Source organism: Dermacentor variabilis, chromosome 6, assembly GCF_050947875.1.
Source record: "Dermacentor variabilis isolate Ectoservices chromosome 6, ASM5094787v1, whole genome shotgun sequence".
Taxonomy (NCBI): Eukaryota; Metazoa; Arthropoda; class Arachnida; order Ixodida; family Ixodidae; genus Dermacentor; species Dermacentor variabilis.
Window position 1 is genome coordinate 7,035,681 of NC_134573.1, and position 24,080 is coordinate 7,059,760.

Genomic DNA, 24,080 nt, shown 5'->3' on the forward strand with positions numbered 1-24,080 from the left:
GTGAAGGACGTGGAATTTCGGGAACGTTTCTTTGTTTTTGGGCAAGAAGAGCGAGGTTGCGTCGGTGCGTACTCTTTTCAAGGCACGATCAGGTGGAAACAGGTTCGAGGATCCCGTAGAAATAAGTGATTTGTTCGACAACGGCGTCTGCCAACCACCAAGGAGCCCAACAAGGGGACGTGGCAGAACATGTAAACAAGTCTGCACAGCGCCAGCAGTATGCCGTTACTATAACCCAATATGGTATACCCAAGGTAGGACAGCCACACCAGGTTAACCCTTGTCGCCAGGAAAAGTTTAAGTGAATGGAAAAGATGAGAGGACAGGAAAGATTAAAAGTAGAAGAGAAAGACGAAGAGGGTCGAGGGAAGAGGGAAGGCGAGAGGGTCCAACCCTTGTGTGCTCGGGTACGTGGTGTCGCAACACACCAAACGCCTGCTGACGCAGACGCCCCTGCGGGGGACAGCGCATATCTTACCTAGCTTATTGGGAGCAGTGAAAGCAACATTAACATCATATCTACTTGCAACTTTTTAAAGCCTGTGCAATACTGAACGAATATACGGAATAGCCACTACACTTTTTTGCTATTACTGCTTTCTGTAATGACATCCGTCCCCCTCGAAACCGACTTATTTATTTATTTATTTATACAAGTACCTGCAGCGCCACAAGGGCATTATTGCAGGGGGGGACAAATTGAAGAAAAGTGAACATGTGACAAAAACTTGATACAGCAGAGCAAAGGTGGTAAAAGTAACAAAATACGTAACATAGATGAGTCATCTCGACGGCAAAACGGTCTTGTGAAATGCGGTGCAAATTTGCAAGACAGAAATGGAAAGGGTACACAATCGCATGAAGTGCAATGCCAGCCAAATGATAACGAAAACGGGATAATATACTACGACAGACTGCGTGACAATAAAGACAGAAACTCTGAACACGTTTTGAGGCATTCAGCCACAGTGGCCACTGCTACGCTAGGATAACCTGCTTCTAATAGGTGCCGGACCTGCGGACCTGCCGGACCTGCGGACCTACATTGCCAAGGTTGTAACTGCACGCCAGAGTTAGATGAATGCGCGATATTGTGCAGGCATAAGAATGAAGATACGCATCTTATGGTAGAGGCATGGCATATCTATAATGGTGGAAGTGCGTGCATGAGTCAGGCTTCAATTACTTTACGTAAGGAAAAGATTAAGTGTCTTAACAGTTATCTCTCACGTAGACCGGCATGTGTACCCGACTGACACGTTGTGATACCATTCCAGAGCTTGTGTAGATGAGTTTTGTGTCTTCTTTCTTTTTTTCGCCTCAGTGCTCCCTTTACTTGATATTCGGTGTTCGTGTTGTCCACTTCTTTACTCGTGTCCTGTCTGCACGTCTCACCTTTTTTGCATATTGAATCCTCATCAACTAGCTCAGCTTTCTGTCATTTTAGATAGGTAATGTGTTGCAGAACGAAACTTTACAGTCAAAATTCTGTTAGCCTACTTTGGCAAGCTTTCTCAAGGGCATAGAACCACATTGCTGCCAATGCAAAGTGCACCGTATGCGTCGCAGTGGTAGCACTGCCGTGGAGCAGGGGGGTATTCTGCAAGAGTCCACCTAGTGGACTGTCCATTTCGGCCGCTGCCAACTAGGATGCAGCTGTACGAGCGAGGAGGAGACAAGTGGCCCTAGCCAATTAGCAACGCTCGAAATGGACAGTCCACTAGGTGGACTTTACAGAATAACTCCCCAGTATCTCGGTCTATTATTTTCGGAGATACGATCACTTTTATGAGATTTTGCACAATGTGGCATCAGATGCAGAGCAACAGTGCTCCACGCATGCAGCAGCATTTCTCCGGCGCAAGCTGTTGCCCGTAGGCGCCGACACGTCCGGTGTCGAGCGTGAGTCATTGTATCTCATATGCCCGAAGACAGTCGACCGAGATTATGGCTCCTTCACGCAAATCTATGTCCGGCGCCAAATCCGCACACACTGCCTGTCAGGTGGCACCAAAACCAGCGCTCTTGAAGCAAGGAATGCGTAATCCTGGACGATCGCTCAATTGGCACGCCCTGTTGTGACCGCCACCTCAAGCGCCATAAATGGTTCTACGTCGGAGAAACAGATTTCCTTGTTTTTGCTGCATTTTTCTCATCGAGGCATGCATTGCGCACTGCCCTAGGTGTGCAAAAACCATCAGCACATGTCGGTAGCAACATGTGTGCCACTTCAAATTGGCGATCAACAAACGAGATGGTGGCCATGACGTGTTTCCGGTTCTTGGTTGTTCTTGCAATAAAACATGGTGGCACCCACACGAGTGTAATGTAGTGGTATTTTATGCAAGTTTAGTGCAAAGCAATCGCATTTGAGCACATTTTGGAGCCTGCTAGCCTTGTGCGAGTAGGTCATATGCGGGATTACATTCCAGTAAATTTAGCTTATGTGGGATAGTAAAGTCGCCGACCGATTTTCCGGACTCCAAAAATTCGGACATGCCCGATTATTCGGTCAGCTTCACGGCACCGCCACTCCCCCCATAGACCATAATGTATAACAACTGCCAAAAGTTCGGACACATTGCAACCTCTCGTCTGATTTTTCGGACACTCCTTGAGCCAACTCGATCGAGAGCATCATGCACCGACTATGACCGGCGCATAGTTCGACTTGCTGAACGCCATTTTTGTTTTGAACAGAGCCTCCTTGCTGCCCCACGAAGTGGCGCTACTGGAAATCTCCGCTCATCATCATCGTTTCCGCCTGGTTCGATAGAGTGGCTCTACAGCAGTTCCAGTTTTAGCTTAGTAAGCCATGTCAAGACAATCCAGCAGCTGATTAGTTTCTTCGCGCACGACAGTGCGAGCAGGCTACGATTGTCATTTGTGCGACTGGTATCGGCACGGTGGTGTTTGCTTTGTGTGCTGTGTCGAGGTTTCGGTGATCCAACGCGTCAAGTGTCTAATGGCGCCGACAGTGCCCGCGCAGACTTCGCTGGGGAATGCCGGCAAGCGGGTGCCGGGAGGCCTAAGGTTTGTCGCCTTCCGATGTGCACCCTACTGACGCGGAAAATGTTCTGGTGAGACCTGCGCAGTGGTTGCATTGCGATTCCGGACACCATCTCATTTGACAGTTTCACAGGTGCTGACACTGCTGCACTGACATGCGCAGAACTTGACGACGGCGAGATCATTCGTCAGGTTTCTGCTGCACCGCCGAACGATGACTCCGAGTCGTAAGATGACGCACGATGTGCTACGCTGCCGTCGCATGCGGAGCGTGCACAAACAGTGACTGTGCTTTAAGCCACCTATAGTGACCGTACGACCCTCTCCGAGATTCAGGCTTATCTGACTGCGCGTAAACGGAACAGCGTGCAACGGCGCATTCACGATTTCTTCAAGCCTACTGCCAAGCCCGAATAAGCGCGTAGAAATAAAGGATTTCATTTTTTTTTTCTTAATCTGCTTTTCCGGACAGCTGTTTATTCGGACATTTCCGCAGTCCCCGTGAAGTCCGAATAAACGGTCGGTGACTGTAGTACAGCAACATTTTGCTGTCTAAAAGTACAAAATGCATTGAATCCTATGGGCAATCGCCAGGGATATGAAAATATTTTGTTGTCGTGGGATTTTGTTATTGTGGGTTACGACTGTATTATCCTGTTCTACTTTTTGCATGTTTTACCCACTCCTCCATGTAATGTCTTGACCTTAAGATTAAATAAATAAATTGGTTGTTTCGTCTCTTTGATAAATATAATGTGCACTCCAACACTGCCATGGTACACCAAAGCTTCAACCCCTTAATAATGATAAAAGAAAGTTCACTGGTGATCATGATACTCGCTAATGCAAAATTTGAGCGCAGCTCTATATGCGTTTTCATTCCACGATATATTGAGGCTAGCAGAGCCGTGACGTGCGGCGCTATATATAGACTGGCCACACAATTGCCACTTCCCAGCAACTGCAGCTTATGCAACCGTAATCTTTACTGGGAAATGCTTGCAGCGAATGATAGGCGTGAAGGTGAACTTCGTGGTTCTTTTCTTTCCCCCGTACACCCAGTGCCACGGATGCGTGGACATGACCACCATCTACCCCTTCGCTGCCTGTCATCCGCCGCTGTGCTCCGTGCTCACTCTTTCACCCTTCACTATGCTTGTTTGCTTGGTTAAGGTGAGGCATGCCGACAGTCAACGCAGGAATGGGTGCCCAAGAGCTGTGCTCTAATACGTGTTTGCATAGGGAAGCTGACAAGGATCGTCTCTCGGATTCCTGGCACCGTTATAAGGTCTGCGATAAATACAAATCATTGCTAAAATCATGTAAATGTCACGTCTTTGCTCATGACTTATCTTCTATGCACACTAACAAACTTCGATTCTGATGCGTAATAAAGTCTTGTAGTTAATGAGCACGGTGAAATAGTTTACAACTTGGAATGTGCTGAGCTGTTGAATAATGCACTTTCATCTGTATTTAAACATGAACATACCATGTCACTGTCTCTGCATTATCTATTTAACATATCAATGGCAGACATAATTGTTAGTGAGACAGGAATTCCTTCAGTACTAAATAAGCTGAAAGCTTACTCAGCATCTGATCATACAGGAATAATAAGATGTAAAAAATCTTTCCCGAAGCTTTTCACCTATATTGTGTGCCCGCTTTTCTCAGTCTCTATCAACTAACTCTATTCCACAAGACTGGAAGGTGGCAAAAGTCATTCCCATCTTTAAGTCTGGTGACCACACACAACCATTAAACTATTGCTCCGTCTCACTGACTAATACTATTTGCAAACTATTTGAACACATCTTGATTTCAAACTACTTGGAAGACCACAAAATTATTTCTGAATGCCAGCATGACTTTCATCGGGGCTTTTCATGCGAAAGTTAGATGGTTTTTTAGAAGACTTGCACTCATCTATAGACCATGAATTCCAAGTTGATGCTGTCTTTTTGAATTTTTCAAAGGCTTTTGATCCTGTTGCTTATTATGGACTACTATACAGCTGAACATGAACAGCACCCTCTTCTTGGCAAACACCCGCATGAGGCTGACGTAACACTCAGCATCTGCCACTGTCTGGCCTGAATCGCCCGTACTTTTGCTTTCCGTTTCGGGCTTATCACTTCATTAGGTGACACTTCGGCCATAACAGAGGCAACGATAACGAAAAGTCGAACCTTGTAGCCGACATATTTTCGCGGTCGCAGCATCACTGCTGAGCACCTTCGCCTTCCAAGTGCCACACACCATAGCCAATGGTAGATCCCTCTCACGTGCCAGCATCGACTTCTTCATGCCACGTTCGATAGCATGAACGATGTCCAATTTTTCTTCTATGCTGCGCACCTGATTTTTGTCCTAGCTTGCACGACGCCATAACGCGGGCCACTACCATGCCACTATGCTCTCCAACTCTGGTACGGTGCCAAAATGATGTTGATATTGATGTGGCTTCACCCTTCCAAGCGCTCTCTGCATTTGTACTTAGAGGCCGTTCTGATGTCTGAGGCTCATTGTTCTGTGGGCTGACGTACCGCTGTGATTTTGCGACAAAAAACGGAAACACTACATGTTAACCGATACGCACGCAATAATCTGGTACGGTGCAGATACAAAACGCATTATGTTCAATGGCCGCTGAGTTGGAGATTTGACTTTACTACTTTTGAAACAAAACTACTGTTTAAGCAGGTACGGTTTAACAAGGTTTTACTGTAGCATGTCCTGAAATTGAGTACACCTTGTCTATCTGAGATGCTTCTTAATGTTATCTCATTCAAGAAATTTAATCGCTACAAAACTGTATGTTTCACTTCATTTATTCAGATGATTCACCATACACTAGGATTTCTGCATTAAAAGATTGTGCTCAGCTTGATGGCTTAACGCATCACCGAGCGGCATCGATCACCTTTCGCTGCTCCATAAGCTTTATCATCATCCGTACCTTAACCGGATCGTCAAACCACCCGCAACCTCGTTTTCCCGCACAGATAATTCTTTTAGAACAAAAGGTTTAACTTGCCCTTTCATAACTTTGAGCCAATTCTTAAATCTTCCGAACAATAACTGAATGGAATAACCTGCCATCACACATTGTTAATCAAAAGAGATTTCCCATGTTTCCAGGAACTCCTACACCCAGAATTAGTTGAACTGCTCATTACGTACACCTTCGCGGCTTGTCCACATATTTAGTGGTGTATAAATTAATTGTTTACTGTTATGTTGAAACAACTGTCTAAATTACAAGACCGCGTTTTCTACCACTTTTTCTGTACTTTCTTTTTTTGTGCCATTATTATCTATTTAATGTCTCTGATGATCAGCATATTGCTATTTTTATTTTCAATTTTGTACTTGGTTTGCTTTTGTATGTTGCAGTCCTGCCCACCTGTACCGTTTTCACCCTCACTTGTTTATCTGTTTCATTTGGGGATTTCATTCTATCGTCTAATTTTGCATAACATAGTTCACTTCATCTTTGTGTTTCCCCCCATCCCCGTATGCAACACCCTTTTGAGGGGCAAGCACATGTGCACGCAGCAGCATGTGTTGTCAAAACTTTGGCCACATTCATGAGCAATGACTTTTGCAAAATTGAAGGCATCTTCTGAAGTGACAATACTAAAATACGGCACATCTATTTTGGCCACTAATGGAATAAAGTCACTTTTGTTTGGGCAAATCCAGTATTTTGGACTCCCAATTGTTCGGACGTTTTGGAGGTCCCCGTCAAGTCTGAATCATCAGTTGGTGAACATCTCAATCCTATTAAATGTTTACAAAAGCGCACTTCAAGAGTGACATCTTACTCAAGGTATACCGGAAACAGTAAACCATCGTTTAGCAAGCTGAAAGTTTGGCCTTTTGACATTTTGTCCATTCTGCATTTTTTAATTGCTCAGACTGTGGTCATCTGGCAGCGACATAATACATCAAACCGCAATGCTCGAAAATTTGCTTTTCGAAACTTCAAACTTCCCCATAACAAAAAATTTTGCTGTCAGTGATTGCTGCCGTTCGTGGGTCTAAAGGAGTTACACAAACTCCCATTTGAATGAATGCATATAATTACATCTACTCGCTCCAGTACTGCGTTGTGAAAGAATGCTAGTGTTAACTAGGTTATTGTAGCATGAATTTGTGTAGAATTTATATGTAATGATGTAAGCATTTCTTCTTTTATGACTTGTTTTCATATTGTGTGGTGATAATTGCCCAATGTGCCTTTTTAATTGCACGCAGAACTGGCCTGCGGCTATACTTTCAAACGTCCTCATAAAAACCATGTAAATATTTATATAAAATTCAACAAATAGGGACGTGGCTACCACACAATAGAATTTTAGAATGTGAAGGAAGAATATATTAAAGTACAGAACACCTGCAGAACTTTTGTTGGGCTAGTTGGTGCATGTTACTGAAGTACTAAAGCGCCAAACAGACGACACAAGAAGAAACACGGACGAGCGCTCGTCCGTGTATCTTCTCGTGTCGTCTGTTTGGCGCTTTAGTACTTCAGTACAGAACACCTGCTCAAGAAATAAAAAGATATGCTCGACATACATTATCATAAAACTTCCAGCATGGCAAATAAACATGCATACAAATCCAAAGCAATACCGCAGCTTAGGGAAAACATTTAGAAGTTGTGGCAAGCCCTGCTACCTGGTTCTTTGCAAAAGAATAAGTTAGTCCTTGCAATGATGGTGCAACATGAAAGGGTCAAAGTCATTGCTGATGGGAGTCGCCATACATACCCTGTCCTTATGAACAACATATCCAAGGACAAGCATGGGCAAGATGGATGCAGCAAACCAGTGCAGGCCTCCCTTGGGGGTCGGACGAAAATGCTCGTATATCATGCTGTTGGAACGAGCCGCTTGATATCGCATCATCTGGGAGTCAAACTGGTCACACAGGAAGGAAGACAATGACAGCAATGAGTACAGGGCAAGGTCAACAACCATGAGATCACACGAGTGACCCAACACTACAAATGGGCCTCTCAATCAAACGTCCTCTCCAGGGATGCAAGAGATTAGGGCGAGAAGCAGCTGGGCCGTCCCTGAACTTTTCTCACACTCCTAAGATAATCAGTCTAGAAATGTGCAAAGCTGCAATAATTACAAGTGCTACAAGTTGGCCTCACTGAAGTGACAGGACAGGGCCATGTGATTTAAAAAATACTATGCTGCATTTGATACGAGCATGACAATTGAGAATGCACCTCTGCTTGACACTTGTAACAGTTTGCTGGTGCCATATGAAAGAGACCAGTGGGAAGAGGTGCCAAGGCAGAACTGACTGTCACACTTTTAATTGTAACAGATGGCAATGAGGGCAACTACGTGGCACGGTACGAGTTAATTCCAGCCAAGAAATTTCCGAGCAGCTGTTACCTTTGGTGCTCGATAAGATCCTCAAGGCAATGACTGAAAGATAAGATGATAGGATGAGGCTGGAACTAACCACGGGGAAATTACAAATATATGGCCTCCAGCAGTCTTCGGGCATATCCGCAAAAACCATCGCAGCCCCCCCAAATGCTTCCACCCAGCTAAAAAAAATTGCCATAAAGTCTACCATCTATAACTCAAGGACACTGCGCTCATACAAGTAACTAATGATACAAAAAGCCTCTATGGCCCAAAATGCTGCAACTTTCAAACACTGGTGTGCGGCTGCACTGAGTCTTGGAAAGTGAACAGTGTGTTCTTCCTGGTGATACATTCACCGCGTATACCTTTCTGCGTAACGAAGGGGCGCAACAAATTTGTACAAGCACACTTTATGCAGTATATGCTGGATCTTTTCGTTGGCTAAAAAAAAAATTATGGGGTTCTACGTGCCAAAACCACTTTCTGATTATGAGGCACGCCGCAGTGGAGGACTCCGGAAATTTTGACCACCTGGGGTTCCTTAACGTGCACCTAAATCTAAGTACACGGGTGTTTTCGCATTTCGCCCCCACTGAAATGCGGCCGCCGGGGCCGGGATTAGATCCCGCGACCTCGTGTTTTCGTTGGCTAGTCTGCCTACATAAGCTGGCCAGCATCCAACTATTGATGCCTTAAAAATATTTTCACCCTGAGGCCAGGGTTCGGACAATATTTGACTCAAAATTCAAGGAGAGGGAAAACATGCACTGAAAAAGAGTGAAACATCCTTCTTAGTTGGAGCTAAGCCGCTGCTGAGTTGGACACACACTTTTCTAAGTTGGCTTTCCCATTGTAATCATGTGAATCACCTATTGCAGGATCGCTCCAGCTAAGGAAACAGGTCGTGTTAAAGCCAAATAGCTGAAGCTTGCTTTCCGTCACTCATTTCGAGAACCCGGGGCTTGAAAATGGAGCCATGATGGCGATGGTGTGAACCAACCAGCAAAACAACAAAATAGTGGCATGCCTTGGTCACTTAATCAGGCTTTGTCTAGCTCTACAATAGCAATGGTGATTTAACCGATCCTGTTGTTGGTAGCTGTGGACATGTCACATTGCAATCATTTACTGACACTCCCAAAGGAAGATTGAACTGAGAAAGGAAGATTGAGATTGAGTCCATGGCATAGTTGCTATGCAGAGTTCGTTACTTTGAATGTTCAAAGGTTGCCCCCAACCTCAGTTTATTTTCAAGGAGTTTAACAGGGGGGGTATTCTGTAAGAGTCCACCTAGTGGACTGTCCATTTTGGCTGCTGCTGATTGGCTAGGGCCGCTCGTCTTCTCTCTCGTACAGCTGCATCCAATCAGCAGCGGCCAAAATGGACAGTCTACTAGGTGGACTCTTACAGAATACCCCCCTGGAGCCCTTAAACACTTTTCAAGCCACCGTCCTTATGTTGCAAGTTGCGCAGACTGACTGTTGAAAATGTTTTTAGCATAGGTCAAGGCGTCAATATCGAAATATTTAATATTTTGATTGTGCAAACAAATCTCTACATTGCTGCCAACCACATTGTCACCCAGAGGTGCACACCAGAAGAATGATTGACATTGCCACTTGATTCTCCATGATTGGTTAAAAACAAAGCTGAAGATAACCACTGCATGCAGTAAAAACATGATAAATTAATATTTTATTTTTGTTTGCTCTACATTTTCTATTAAAGCAAACAGACACAGTCATGAAACAGAAAAGAAAAAGATCACTACGATGACAAAATATGTAAGGCACTGGCTGTTCTTTCACTTCTGCTATGGTGGCATAGGTACCTGTGGCCTCTGAGCACAAAAGCATGTGCTAGAATGCGCGAAGGTGCTTTTTTACCATGGTTACGGTGTTTTCAGCACACCGGAGTAACCACAGTCCATGAACATAGAACATGGAGGCAATCATGGAATGCGAACTTCCGCTACATAGGCGTTTTGGGCTCTTACCATGGGCAGTGAAAGGTTACGTCAGTGGGTGAGAGAAATGGGGAAAGAGGACTGCAGAAAATTCGAGTTGAGGGCATGCATTTTTTTTCTTCAATTTTGAAATTAAATCGCTTGGCTGAATAACTTTGGACTGCATACCCCTATCGCTACCGTTCATGTTGCATTTATCTCTGCAGGCACACCTACAAAACCTAAGACCAATAAACGGTGGCTTGAAAAGCGCCACCCTTTGATCTATTTTTCAAAGTTTAAGGGTTTTGAAGGATTTCGTGGAGGTGTACGAACCCTGCCTGAGGCACATTTAGAAGCTGCGTCTGTCAAGAATCCTGTTGCTGTGACAAGTGGCAGGATCGTGTACAGCAAAAGCAACCCAGACCCGACGTTTCAAAGTTTCAGCCTTCATTGTTAACGTTGTTGCTATAAGTTGAACGCACCTGCAATAGAGATTGCTACAAAAGATACTGGTGAACTTTGCCAAACCAGCATAAGCACTGTGTCAATGAATGAAATGGAGCACAAAGCCAGGAGACCTGTATGGTGATGTGGCAAAATGTAACTGAACAGGAGCATTATTTTCTGCTAACAAAGGCCTGACACATCTCGCATATGACACGTAGACTCAACATAAACACAACTATCATGCGTGCTGCTGTCCCAAGAAAGGTTTATCATCTGCAGCATGTGGAAAATAGCACAGAGAGATTTTGAAGTTTCTGCCACAAGATAAAAATTTAAAATACATTCTGGGGTTTTACATGCTAAAATCATGAATGATTATGGGTCATGACATAATGGGGAACTCCAGAATAATTTTGGCCACTTTAAATTCTTCAACGGGCACCCAATGCATGGTACACATTGTTGCATTTCACCTCCATTGGAATGATCCCATGAGCTCGTGCTTAGCAGCGCAACACTATAACCACTAAGCATACCTGACGCCCTAGCGAGATAAAAAATCGGGAGACTTTTTATTCGCGCCAGCGGGGGGGGGGGGGGGGGGTGCATTCACTGTTGTTTCAACTTCTGGTGGGACCGGGGGTTGAAACTTTCAGGCAGTGTTTAGCAGGGACCTTGCAGTAGCCGGCTTTGCTCACTTCAAAAATTGTCCGCGTAGCTTTGCTCAAAACATGGTCCAGACTGACGACCCTTCACTAGCAGCAAGTGTTGGAGGGTTGTGCTGCACATTGATGAGCGGAATTCAGTCGTAGTTTTTCGCGCCATGCTAAAATCTTCTCACACTCTGCCTTGCTATGCGGTATCAAGAGTAAATTGAGCATCACCTAAGCAACTCAGTGAAACATGTTTTCCATCAGTGTTTTTCATTTTTCCAACCATAGACCACTGCTCGTCCCACCTTTCTTCATTCAGAATGTGCTCTTGGAGATTGTACGCCTGTAGTGTGGGAAAGCTCAGCTTTGAGAACATCTAAAGCATCTTCAGCAGATTCATTGGAACCTCGGGGCAGCTGCTGAGGGATACTCTGAATAAAAAAACAAAGACTCGAGAGCGATGCCTGTGAAATAAATTTCAGGTTGGCCACCTAAGCTTTCTTCTGAGTTGCATTTCAGAGTTGCGCCGACATCCATAACGCTTCGCCTCGTCGCATTTCGGAAACATTTTCCGTAGAAGAGGCCCAATGTAGTCGCTGACACTAAGGGGTAGGTTGTGTTCGACAAGGAATCCCGTAAACAGGCACTCCACCCGTATGACACTATTGTCACAGTTGTTCCGGAGAAAGTCCACTATGTTGTCTTGCTGCTCAGCAGTGCGCCATGGAAACGTGCAGTTTCAAGTCGCCTTCGCCACCAAGTGCTGACATCGCATCCACACGTTGTACAAAATGCATAAGGTTCTCCTTTTCTTGATGTCAAAAAGCACGAAAATTCAGAAGTATAATATAGCAAAAATTTCTGCAAATACCTTTTCTTGGGCTTTGATAGCACATGGCATCCAGCACACGAGGATTGTAACTTTACACGGTGAAGCACATACACACGGCCTAGCCAACACTAATCATACACACAAGCAACAGCAACAAGATGCACCATGGAGGAAAGCCTGCAAGAAATGCTAGAGCTACATTGGCTCTGGCTTTGGTCCGCTTACTAGGCTCTTAGTCGGCTGCTTAGTCGATGATACCGTTGGCGCTAGTGCGGCCATTGTTGGTGATGCTGACGATTACAATGTGGCTTTAGATTTCACAGTACCGGTTTCGCAAAAACCATTATTGTGCAGAGACCACTTTTCAGGAGATATAAGACTGTGATTGTACAATCGGAAAGTTCAGTCAAAAATCAGGAATCGCCCAGGCAAATCGGGAGGGTTGGCAGGTATGACTAAGCCACCATGGTAGGTCGCTAGTAAATTATGTTCACGTGAGGTGACCCCTCAGTGCACTACTGCTAACCTTTGTGGCCCCCCTTCTCTTACTCACACAGCCTCAGAGGTCTACCACAAAGGCCAACTTCTTGAAAGAAACTGTGTTTCATCCCTTTCCTCCCATGCGCACACAAGTGCACATGTACAGCTGCAGCAGGTGATCTATCTTCTCAGGCAGACGTCCAGGTACAGAAATTATATTGCATACACAAACCATTAAAAAGAAGCTCAGCAGAACAGCATGCTTCGAGTATTCCTAATGACACAGCATGGGAAGCTAATCTGATAATTGCTGGCCCAAGTGAATCACATTCTACAATGTACACATAAGAAAGGGTGCAGACCAAATACTAATACATTTACACGGAGCATGGCCTTTGATGATCACAGCAGGGCTGCCAACATGGAAAGTCAGAATTTTCCTACCGGACACCTGAAATTTCCCTATATTTACAAACATTTCCTTCACTTACCCCAAAAATTATGTAACACTAAATATTCGTTGTCTTCTTCATCAGTATTATATAGCATTTACACCTAGCATAAATTTCACAAGAATTAGTTCTACGGGCTAAAACTGTGGCAAAAGCTAACCTGGCGAGATGAAATGTAACCGAGAGATCCAAACTCTCACAAGCCAAGAGTCAAGTGTTTATTTCGCACACCTGGTGCACCGAGCTGTCAGTGCTATAAGTGGGAGGTGCGCCGCTACATTGATTTTGCAATTTTTGCCATAAAGAATGTTCAAGTGCTCCAGTGTTCCCAGACAATCGTGCAACGAACCGCCAAACGGCTGGAGGAAATAACCCAAACAAGCCAAAGCCGCTGATAATCTGTGTTATGTTGGGGGGGGGTGATCAGAAAAAAAGAAACTCTAAAACTCCAGCTACATACGGAGCCCGAAATTTCCCTCATAGTAGGGAGAATTCCCTTATCCCCCACAGACCTGAAAAGTGCCTTAATAGGGGAAATTTCCACTGAGTTGGCAGCCCTGGATCATAGGCACCACTGCCAGCTGCTCATAGTCCTGCCATTTGCGCCAATGGCAGTTGTGATGAATTACTTTAAGTTCACTTAATAATGGAGTTAGTCATCATCATCATCACCCTATTTTAAGTCCACTGCAGGACGAAGGCCTCTCACTCCGATCTACAATTGCCCCTGTGCTGTGCCAACCGATTCCAACTTGCGCCTGTGAATTTCTTAGTTTCATCACCCCACCTAGTCTTTTGCTGTCCTTGACTTCGTTTCCCTTCTCTTGGCACCCATTCTGCCACCCTAATGGTCCACCGGCTATCTAACCTACGCATTACGTGACCTGCCCAGTTCTATTTCATTCTCTTAATGTCAATTAGAATATCGGCTATGCCCGTTTGCTCTCTGATCCACACTGCTCTCTTCCTGTCGCAGAACGTTACGCCTATCATTTTTCGTTCCATCACTCCTTGTGCAGTCCTTAACTTGTTTTCGGGCTTCCTTGTCACTCTCCAAGATGTTAGCACCGATAGAATGCACTGAGGTACACCTTTCGTTTTAGTGATAATGACAAGTTTCTAGTAAGGATCTGAGTATGTCTGCTGTATGCACTCCAACCCAATTTTATTATTCTGTGAATTTTCTTCTCATGATCAGGGTCCCCTGAGAGTAACCGACCTAGGGAAAAGTATTCCTTTGCAGACTCTAGAGGCTGACTGGCAATCCTGAACTCTTGTTCCCTTGTCAGGCTATTGATCATAATCTTTGTTTGCTGCATATTAATCTTCAACCCCACTATTACGTTCTCTCTGTTAAGATCCTCAATCATTTAACTCGTTCCCAGTGTTGCTGAACAGGACAATGTCATCTGCAAACAGAAGGTTGCTGAGACATTCGCTGTTGATCCTTACTCCTAAGCTGTCTCAATTTAGTAGCTTGAATACTTCTAAGCAAGCAGTGAATAGCATTGGAGCGATTGTGTCTCCTTGTCTAACCCCTTTCTTTATAGGTATCTTCCTACTTTTCTTATGGAGAATTAGGGTAGCTGTGGAATCTTTGCAAACATTTTCCTAGATATTTATGTAAGCTTAGAGTGGCACCTGACACCGGCTAAAACGCTGAGAACCAGTGGGGCTATACTAATCCAATTAGAAAGGCCCACTAAGTTCAACAACGACACTCCCTCACCAAAACAGGAACTGGCCTCCCTGGTGCAGTATTCAGCTACTACCTCCCTCATGATTCCTACAATTAACCCGTGGCCCTCAGACTCCAGCAGTTGCGAAGCACCTGACCAAGGCGGCGGTCAGACCTGCAATGCAGCAGAGGGTGCTAAGAATCTCTGGACCCGGACAGGCTGCCAACGGAAACAGACCCTTACAAGCTTTAACACCCGAACTTTTCCGAGTGAGGCTAGCTTAGCAGGACTCTTTCCGGAACTACCAGGCATTGTTTGGGATATCAGTGGCCTTAGTGAGGCTAGAACTGGTGAGGCTTATACAGTGCTGACTAATGGCCACATTCTCTGCTATAGAGGACTCCCACATAAAAAGTTATACGGGGTAGGATTCCTAATATATAAACACATAGCGGGCAACATTGACGAATTCTACAGCATTAATGTGAGGGTATAGACCGTTTTTTCGTAGGCGCCGCCATATTGTGAACGCAGTGGCGCCGCCTATGAGCAGCGCCATACTGGCTTGGGTGAAAGCGGTCTTTTGCATGGCAGGTATACGCTCGGCGGTAGGTTCTGCCATTTGTTTTCGCGGTCGTGCGGTCTGTTTAGTATGCCGTGCATCGTCTACGTGGTAAACGTTTCTGTGAGACGTGCTGAAGTGGTTTAAGGCGTCATGGCCGGAATTTCTGTTGGCATTGAGGTGGACGGAACACGCAGCGCGATGTGTGCGTGCATATTTAAGCCTACAATCAGCCTCGGAGATCAATTGTGTATTTCTGAATGTTCCAATCACTAATGTGACCTTATTGCAGTATTATCCTCTATTTCTAAGCTGCGGTTTAGGAGCCATGAAACATACGCGACGATCGTAACAGCGTGGGTACCGTTCTACAACCGTGGGTACCGTGGGTACAAGCGTTCAAACTGTTCGCTGCAGGTTACATTGCGTGACTACTTGGTTCGATGGATGAGGTTCCCGCCCCTCAATAAAATATTTTTGGCAAGTAATAGCAGCATACCTTACAGTCTGAATTAAGCTTGTCCAGCAAAGGGACTGTTTACGAACTGCGCGAGCGTCCTAAGCAGTGGTAGGTGCTGGATTACAGATATCTTTGCTCTATATACCGCATGGTCCAAGCATACGGCTTCAGTGGTTATATAATTATAAAAGTTGTGCGGCGTGACTATGCGAGGTCGTATTGCGGCGTTAGCCCGTTTTCTCTTGCTTTTTCAAGAAAGAGGCTGATAGCCAAATTTTTTTTTCGGTTGTGTTTGTTCCGTTCTCTACGACGCACTCACATGTATTACGGAAATTTTGTCCTCAAAAATAGGCATCGCATTCTTTTTATGCGATCCCTCTCATATATTATGGCTGTATACAGGCCAAAAAGGCAATGCCGAAGCGCACAGGTCACATATATATCATGCTGGTTCACCAACCGCAGTGATCTCTGTGTTGAGCAACGCCATCAGCCTCATGCAGGAAGGCTAGCGTAGACATATGGTAATTTGAAGCCTACTAGACTTGAAATGCGCGAGAACGATGCCGGTGCATCACAAATATTTGACAGCGCCTGCCGCTTAGATGTTTCGTGGTTGCCTTAGGTTGGCCGTGCACGAGCATGCGCTCTTATGCTTTATGTTTTACTCCCTACGCCAAGCGATCAGATAGTGAGCAGATTTACCATTTCATGCTGCTAATACAGATACACCGGTTTTCTTTGTTGAATTAAAACCGATATAAGCAAAATAGTTCACAACACATAAACACACCGTGACTGATAATGTGCGTACGCCACGGCTGATAAAGCGCGTCACATTTTTGCTCCCCCAAGAGATATTTCCGCCTACTGTAGTTACCGATGCACCGAAAGGCTTCCCCGACGACCTTATATGAACGGACATGGCGTAAATTTCACAAAGTACCAGCTAAAACATCTCAAAGTCGTTCCGCAGCACGCGACAACAATACTTCCAAGCAGCGCCGCGCCGGATCGCCCAAGCCAGAGAGGAGGAAAGGCTCTCCGCACGCCCCGTCCTCCTCGCCCGATGAAAAGGTCTATAAGTAGTTGTAATAAAGCTTAATATGCTCCAACCTCCAGTCACGATGACGAAGTTTTATAAAGATGTAGAATTAGCCATGAGAAAAATGCAAACTCAGTATACTGTAGTAATGGGCGACTTCCATACAAAAGTGGGAAAAAAGCAGGCTGTTGAACATGCAATTGGCAACTACGGCGTCGGTTCTAGAAACACTAGAGGAGAAGTGTTGGTAGAATTTGCAGAAAGGAATAAGCTACGAATAATCAACACTTTCTTCCGAAAGCGTAGCAATATAAAGTGTACCTGGAAAAGCCCTAATGGTGAAACAAAGAATGAAACCAATTTTATACTTTCTGCCGATCCCAGCATAGTGCAGGATGTAGAAGTGTTACTTAGGGTAAAGTGCAGTGATCAAGATTCACGTGACTTTGAAGAAAGAAAGAGTAAAATTGGTCAAGAAGAAGCAGGCTAACCTAGATGCAGTAAGGATAAAAGCAGACCAATTCAGGCTGGTACTTGCAAGCGAATATGCAGCATTAGAACAGTGCGATGTAGATGACATAGAACTAATGAATGAAACCGTAACTAGGCTGGGTTCAGAAGCAGCAATTGAAGTGGGAGGCAACGCACCAAGGCAACCAGCAGGTAAGCTCTCCCAAGCAACAAAGGACCTAATAAAGAAACGACAAAGAATGAAATAGTCCAACTCATGAGATCAGGTAGAACTTGCGGAATTGTCAAAATTGATCAACAAGGAGAAAACAAAGGATATTCGAAATTATAATGCAAGAAAGACTGAGGAAGCAGTAATAAATAGACGCAGCATGAAATCAGTGAGAAGAAAACTTGGCATAGGACAAGCCGAGATGTGTGCACTGAAAGATAAGCAGGGCACTATCATCAGCAGTTTCGAATATATAGTAAAAGCAGTGGAATAATTCTATACTGACCTGTACAATACCCAGAGTAGCCAGGATACCTCCATTGAAAGTAGTAATGAACAGGTTACAGAGGCTTCTATAACTTGCGATGAAGTTAGAATGACCGTAGAAGACATGAAATGACGAAAGGCGGCACGAGAAAATGGAATAACAGTCAATTTAATAAAAGATGGAGGAGACATCATGCTTGAAAAGCATGCGGCCCTTTAAACGAAATGTCTCACGACTTATAGGGTCCCAGAGAACTGGAAGAATGCCAACATTATACTAATCCACAAAAAGGGAAATGTTAAAGATTTGAAAAATTATAGGCCCATTAGCTTACTTTCAGTACTGTATGAAATATTCACCAAGATAATTTCCGGTAGAATAAGGGCAACACTTGACTTTAGTCAAACAAGGGAACAGGCTGGCTTCATTCAGGAAGGGATGGCTCCCTTCAGGAAGGGATACTGTGTGATGGATAACATCCATGTAACCAGTCAGGTAATCTAGAAATCTGCAGAGTACAATCAGCCTTTCTACATGGCTTTCATAGATTACAAGAAAGCATTTGATTCAGTAGAGATACTAGCACTCATAGAGACAATGGGCTAAGTAATAGCCATCAACTTTGTCTAACCTCCCGAGAGTACAAAAAGAGCTCAAGGACATAAATTGCATTTCAAGTCGGTTCTTATGGCATGCTACTAACGTGAAGAAGCATTTTGTTCTTTCTTCTTTAAGTGACACACACCACTGGCAGCACTTTCATGAGCGTGGTCAATCTCCTTGGTGTTCCGTGTGATAAAAATGCTTCCTCCATTTTCTGTCAACACTCCTTATGTACAAGTAACTGAAAACTTTCCTTGCCCACCGCTGCTCGGCCATTTCTATTAATCGCTCCTCAAATTCTATCTCGCTGCTAGCTTCCCTGCCCTCCACGGAGGAAGGAAAAAACTGAGGAGAAGCCCTGCCCACTCAGTGCGCTAAGAGAAAACTGTGGAGGAAATGACGTGCTAGTTTCTCCTTTCTTTGCTTTCTTTTTTCTTTTGCTGTAGCGGCTATGTTCTCGGGCCACAATGGCAGCTTTGTTATGGTTGTGCGCGCTTACACGTGTTGCTCCATAGGTTTCGTACCATGGCAAACACGCTGCATTAGACTCCGTGTTTTGTTGCACTGTGTTATCTGGACCGTGCTCACTCGGATGTTGCTGTGGCAAGGTGGGACAGGATGAACTAAAACTCGTGAAATGAATGCACATGTAATGCAGTACACAATGCACCGTGCCAATGCAATGGCAATGTATGAGGGAATATTCATTAAAAATTTTGCCCTCTATGACGGAATCATGCTAACGTGCCATCACACGCTGAAACCGATGCATTTTGGAATCTGTACAATGAACACCTTACAGGTCAATGATTCCTGCTTTTGACAGCGCATGGTGCATTATTCAAGAATGCATAATACTGTTTTTAGAATTTTGTGTTCAGTAACAACTTGATTTTGTGCATATTTAAAGAAATGTTGCTCAACTGTTGCTTGTTTCTCGCAGTACTCGCGACAGCATGAACTCTTTTAAGCAGAGCGCGTTCGACGGCCATACACACCTCCACAGGTGTACCACAATACACATGCTGATAGTGTGTTACACAGAATATGTGCATTTTGCTGCCCTCGGCACCATGCGCCGGCCAGTCGACGCTTCATCCAGGAAGATGGGAAAGAAATGGCTGCTTTGACTTAAGGAACGAATCCACCCTACCGCAGGTGTATCTTATCTGTGCGCGCAAGGAAGTGAAGGTTTGCGAATGTGCTGCAAGAGTGAGCAAGGCTCCGCAGAATGTATGCCTGCTGTAATGAAGAAGAAGAGCACAAGAACAAGGCCAGCCAGATCGTCTGTATAATGCCTGCAGTGCAACCAGTGGGCCAGCCGGATCGCCAGTGCTTAGCACAACTGTGAGCCATTCGGGCAACCAGCTGTTCCTGCTCTGCGCCACCTGCCTTCTCGGTTACAAACAGACGCTACCATCTGAACTGTTTAGTTCACCCCATTACACTGCGAACACATCAAGCGGCTGTTCCACGGTCGCATGTGCTGTTCTGCACTGTGCGCCGGCTATCACTTACCGTGAGAAGGCACCTCAGGCCACATTCATTGTATCTAATTGCGCAGTCAGAAATGACATTCTGCCTCCTCGCCGGCGCGCTGTGGTAGTGATGCGCAGCCACCCAAAATTTGTTCAATAAAGCACGACGATTTCTCAAGCCACAGCGAGAATACGTGTTTGTGCTCATAAACTCCAGATGGATTGCAAATGGGTTGATGTGCCTTATGTGTCTCCAGTGCATTCTTGCAGTGCAGTGCGAGAATGCGTACACTTTTTTTGTATCGTCAGGTGTCTAGCTCGCAAGTTTGTCTGAGAGCCCCAGGAAGTCCACGCAGAGAAAAGGAAGTAGAAGGGAGCAATAAAGGTGATCTTTTTTAAAAATGCTCAAGAACTGGGCAGAGGCCTTTACCTGCGGTTGACGAGTACAGTTCAGTTGGCTGGGCTGATAAAGCATGTTTATGTTGATAAAAGCCAGTGAAAGCAGCGGATTCAATTTCACAGCCCAATTTGCAAAGTTAATTATGAACTTCTTTCAACATGACGCGACATCACAAATGTCCTTTGGTTTAGGATTGCTGCAGAGCGCACGCATCATAACAGCCTGATTGCGCGTAGCGCGGCACGATTTCCCGAGAAGTGTAAACAAGAGAGAATTGGCCCGACAAGATGGCAGAGCAATGCTAATTTCCAGCTTCACTTAGCTTCACAAAGAGTGACATCAGGGCTCCTCCTCAGTTTCTTCCTTCCTCCATGCTGCCCTCGAATGATGTCCATCCCATGTCACCCTGTGCCCCCTGATTTGGTGTATTAATTACCGTGTGCTCCCAAAGCAAGCCTACCTACCCTTCATTGCTTAATTTCCAACCTTGCTCAAACCTCTGACCTCAAGCACAGGACTGCATTGCCAAAAGTGAGACCAGGTACTATAAGCCCTTTCCAAATCCCTCTCATCACCTTGTACCTATTGTAATTGCACAGTGCCCTATTTTTCATCAAAGCTGCATTCCTACTACTTTTAGTCATTACATATGTTTCATGTTCCGTTAGGTACTCAGCGTAACCTCCTATATCCTACGCTCGCCACCCTGATTATCATTAAAATCATGACTGCCGATTTTTCGTTGTCGTCAACTGCTGGCATGCCTATTTGTACAGGTGTTACCATGATTAAAATAAGGATCGCACGAGGGTTCTTTGACTGTTCTTTTGTTCTTCCTTCCATGTCGTCGGACCGTAGCACGATACCCCTTCTACGGTGGCGCACAAGACGCCATCGACAACGTAACAATATTCGAGGTGAATGTGTTATTGCTTCCTGGCTAATTATGAGATGGAACCAAGACAATGTGCAATATAATGTAGTACGAGGTCTCGAAGGTTAATGTGCCTCCTACACTACACGTCCAGTCATCGTAAGCCTGAGCAATCTTTCCTTTTCCTGTGCAGCATAGCCCATTGCATTCTGGATCTTCGACACACCAGCACAAACACGTAACTGTTGATTGCTTGTGCACATGTCGGTTAACGAGTTTTGCATGGTGCTCGCATCAAGTGCGCACACGTCCGGCCTCGTGCGATAAGCAGTGAGCAACATGTTTCGCTGTATTTCTTTCCATTTTACTTACCCTTCATTGAATTCCCATTGACTTCTTTTTTTTTGCGTTCTCCTAATTGCATTGCTGCTCCCTTAGTGAAACCGCACACGATCAAGTGAAGGCATTGGTGCTAAAGCCTCCATTTCATTAGCTGCCTTTCTAGTACAAGGTTTGGTTGACCAGCAGAAAAGCCTGCTCACCCAGCAATGTAAACCACACATGTTCTCAGGTATGCTTCACGTTAACATCAAGTGAGTCTAGCCCGTGCCAGACAATGACTACAGCCATGGGGTTGGTAGCGCAATATAAACAACTTTAGCGAAGCACTCGTGGCAAATTTCTGACTAGTGTTGCAGAATTGCGGGTTGCGGTACTGCTGAACTTAACGTCAGAAGTTGGCGGCTGGACATAATTATATTAATTCAGTCGAGCTTTTCACTAATTGTAACAACGTGCCATTATTTCGCATTATTGGCGGCGCCTCCAGGACACCAAAGCTGGAACCCGGACTGGTCCGTGGGGTAGCGGATTGGGCGAGTTGGTGTTCCATGGTAACAATAAAATTCAAACAGCGCTAGACGACAGGACCAGAAAGAGGAGGAGACAAACACGGCGCTGAACTTACAACTGATTTATTTGAAGTAAGAAGTCAACTTATACGTACAAAACTGGGGACGCATGCGCCCGGTCATACATCGATGTTCAGATACAAACTCTGGACAGCCAACATACGCACGCGCTGTACCTGCCTCGCAATCTACCCTTCATGCAGCAATGCCATTTCTTTCGCTTTCTGGTTCTGTCGTCTAGCGCTGTTTGAATTTTATTGTTACCCTGGTCCGTGGGTTGGGGCACGCCGAGGCCTGGGCTGTATAAGATCGGCTTTCCGCTATCGCGGACAGCCAATTTTTTTATGCGAACACCCCCTGGAACGCTTCGGCCTCCGTGCCCCCCCGCCCAGCTTTGATCCCCCCGCACCCCTTGGGTGCCCTAAAGATCCTGCGCCGCCTCCTTTGTTATAATCTCAGGTGCTCTTCTGAGGCCCCCGTTTGCCGGTTACATGTGCCCTCCTGGAGCACTGCTTGTAAAAAATCATATCTATCGTCGCGACGAAAAAGCAGCCCCCAACTGGTACAACACCAGTGAGAACCTCGCAGCACTCGTCACAGAGAGTATTCAAGTCGACCTTGATTCACCCAACCGACCGTAGAGAGCTCACCAAAGTGCCTCCCGAGCCATGTTTGTGCGGATCTGTGAGTTGGCGAACGTACTCTTGCCTCAGCTGTGCTTTGAGTTTGGCTCGCTCTTGAATCAGACGCTTCTCCTCGTGCGAGAGTTCCGTCTCAACGCGGATCGACGACGGCTGTCTGTACGCCATGTTGAATGACCAGCCGGACCAGTCTCCTTTACTAGATGCCTGCCGCGTTGTCCGGTAAACTCGGTTCCGTGCCCTCTCCCTTTTCTCGTCTCCGCGAAAAGGCAACGCGTGTAGAGGTCGTCACCTGTGTATATAAGGTGGCGCTACAATGTGAAAAGCACGACCTACTGAAACTCCGGACCTGCACAGACATCCGGCTTCTATGGGAACAGCTTGCGCCCACTTTCGTTCAACCGACGGCCGTAGGTGACGCTATTAATAACCTGTTTTAACGAAATTCCAATCAAGTTAATTAATGAACTTGGCCCAAGAAGCAAGGAAACGCTGATAAAAGCATTGGAGGCAGTCATAACAAATAAGCAAATTCCGCACAGTTGGAAACAGAGTAAAATGAATTTGATTTATAAAGGGAAAGGTGATAAGAAGAACATAAAATCTTTCCGACCAATTACGATAACATCAGTTATATATATATAGGCTGGCGATGCAGGCGGTGAAATTAAAAATGCAGTCGTGGGTAGAAAGTAATAGAATACTTGGAGAACTTCAGAACGGGTTCAGAAGTGGTAGGCACTTAGATGATAGCCTGTTCGTGCTTACCCAGTGCATAGAAATAGCTAAGGCGGAAAATAGACCTCTGTATTTAGCCTTCCTGGACATAAGTGGTGCATACGACAATGTGAACAGGGAACTCCTGTGGAACATATTAAAAGCTGAAGGTATCGGTAATGAGGTAATTGATTTTCTACAGGAACTATATCGAGAAAATAATGTTGAAATAACATGGGAAGGAATCAAGAGTACGACAACTGTCGAGGTTCACAAAGGATTAAGGCAAGGTTGTCCTCTATCACCGCTGCTGTTCATGCTTTATATGATAAGCATGGAAAGAAGGTTACAACGAAGCAATCTAGGGTATAATCTGTCGTACAGATTAGGCGAAAAGGTTGTTGAGCAACGACTACCGGATTTAATGTATGCGGACGATATTGTACTGTTAGCAGATAGCCAGGAAGGTTTGCAAACTCTGGTTAATTACTGTGGGGACGAAGGAGACAGTTTAGGTTTCAGTTTTAGTGCAGCTAAGTC

At 45.2% G+C, this 24,080-nt stretch overlaps 1 protein-coding gene across 1 annotated transcript in view; it reads right to left on the reverse strand.

Annotated features, from left to right (window-relative positions):
• Positions 1-23,027, reverse strand: part of LOC142584595 (NADH dehydrogenase [ubiquinone] 1 beta subcomplex subunit 4-like) — a 35,956-nt gene extending 12,929 nt beyond the window's left edge. The window contains exons 1-2 of the mRNA XM_075694712.1: positions 22,833-23,027; positions 7,788-7,937 (exon numbers count right to left, since the gene is read on the reverse strand). Coding sequence (XP_075550827.1) covers positions 7,788-7,937; positions 22,833-22,991 — 309 coding nt within the window. The 5' untranslated portion in view covers positions 22,992-23,027. The remainder of the gene's footprint in view (positions 1-7,787; positions 7,938-22,832) is intronic.
• Positions 23,028-24,080: the final 1,053 nt, after the last annotated feature.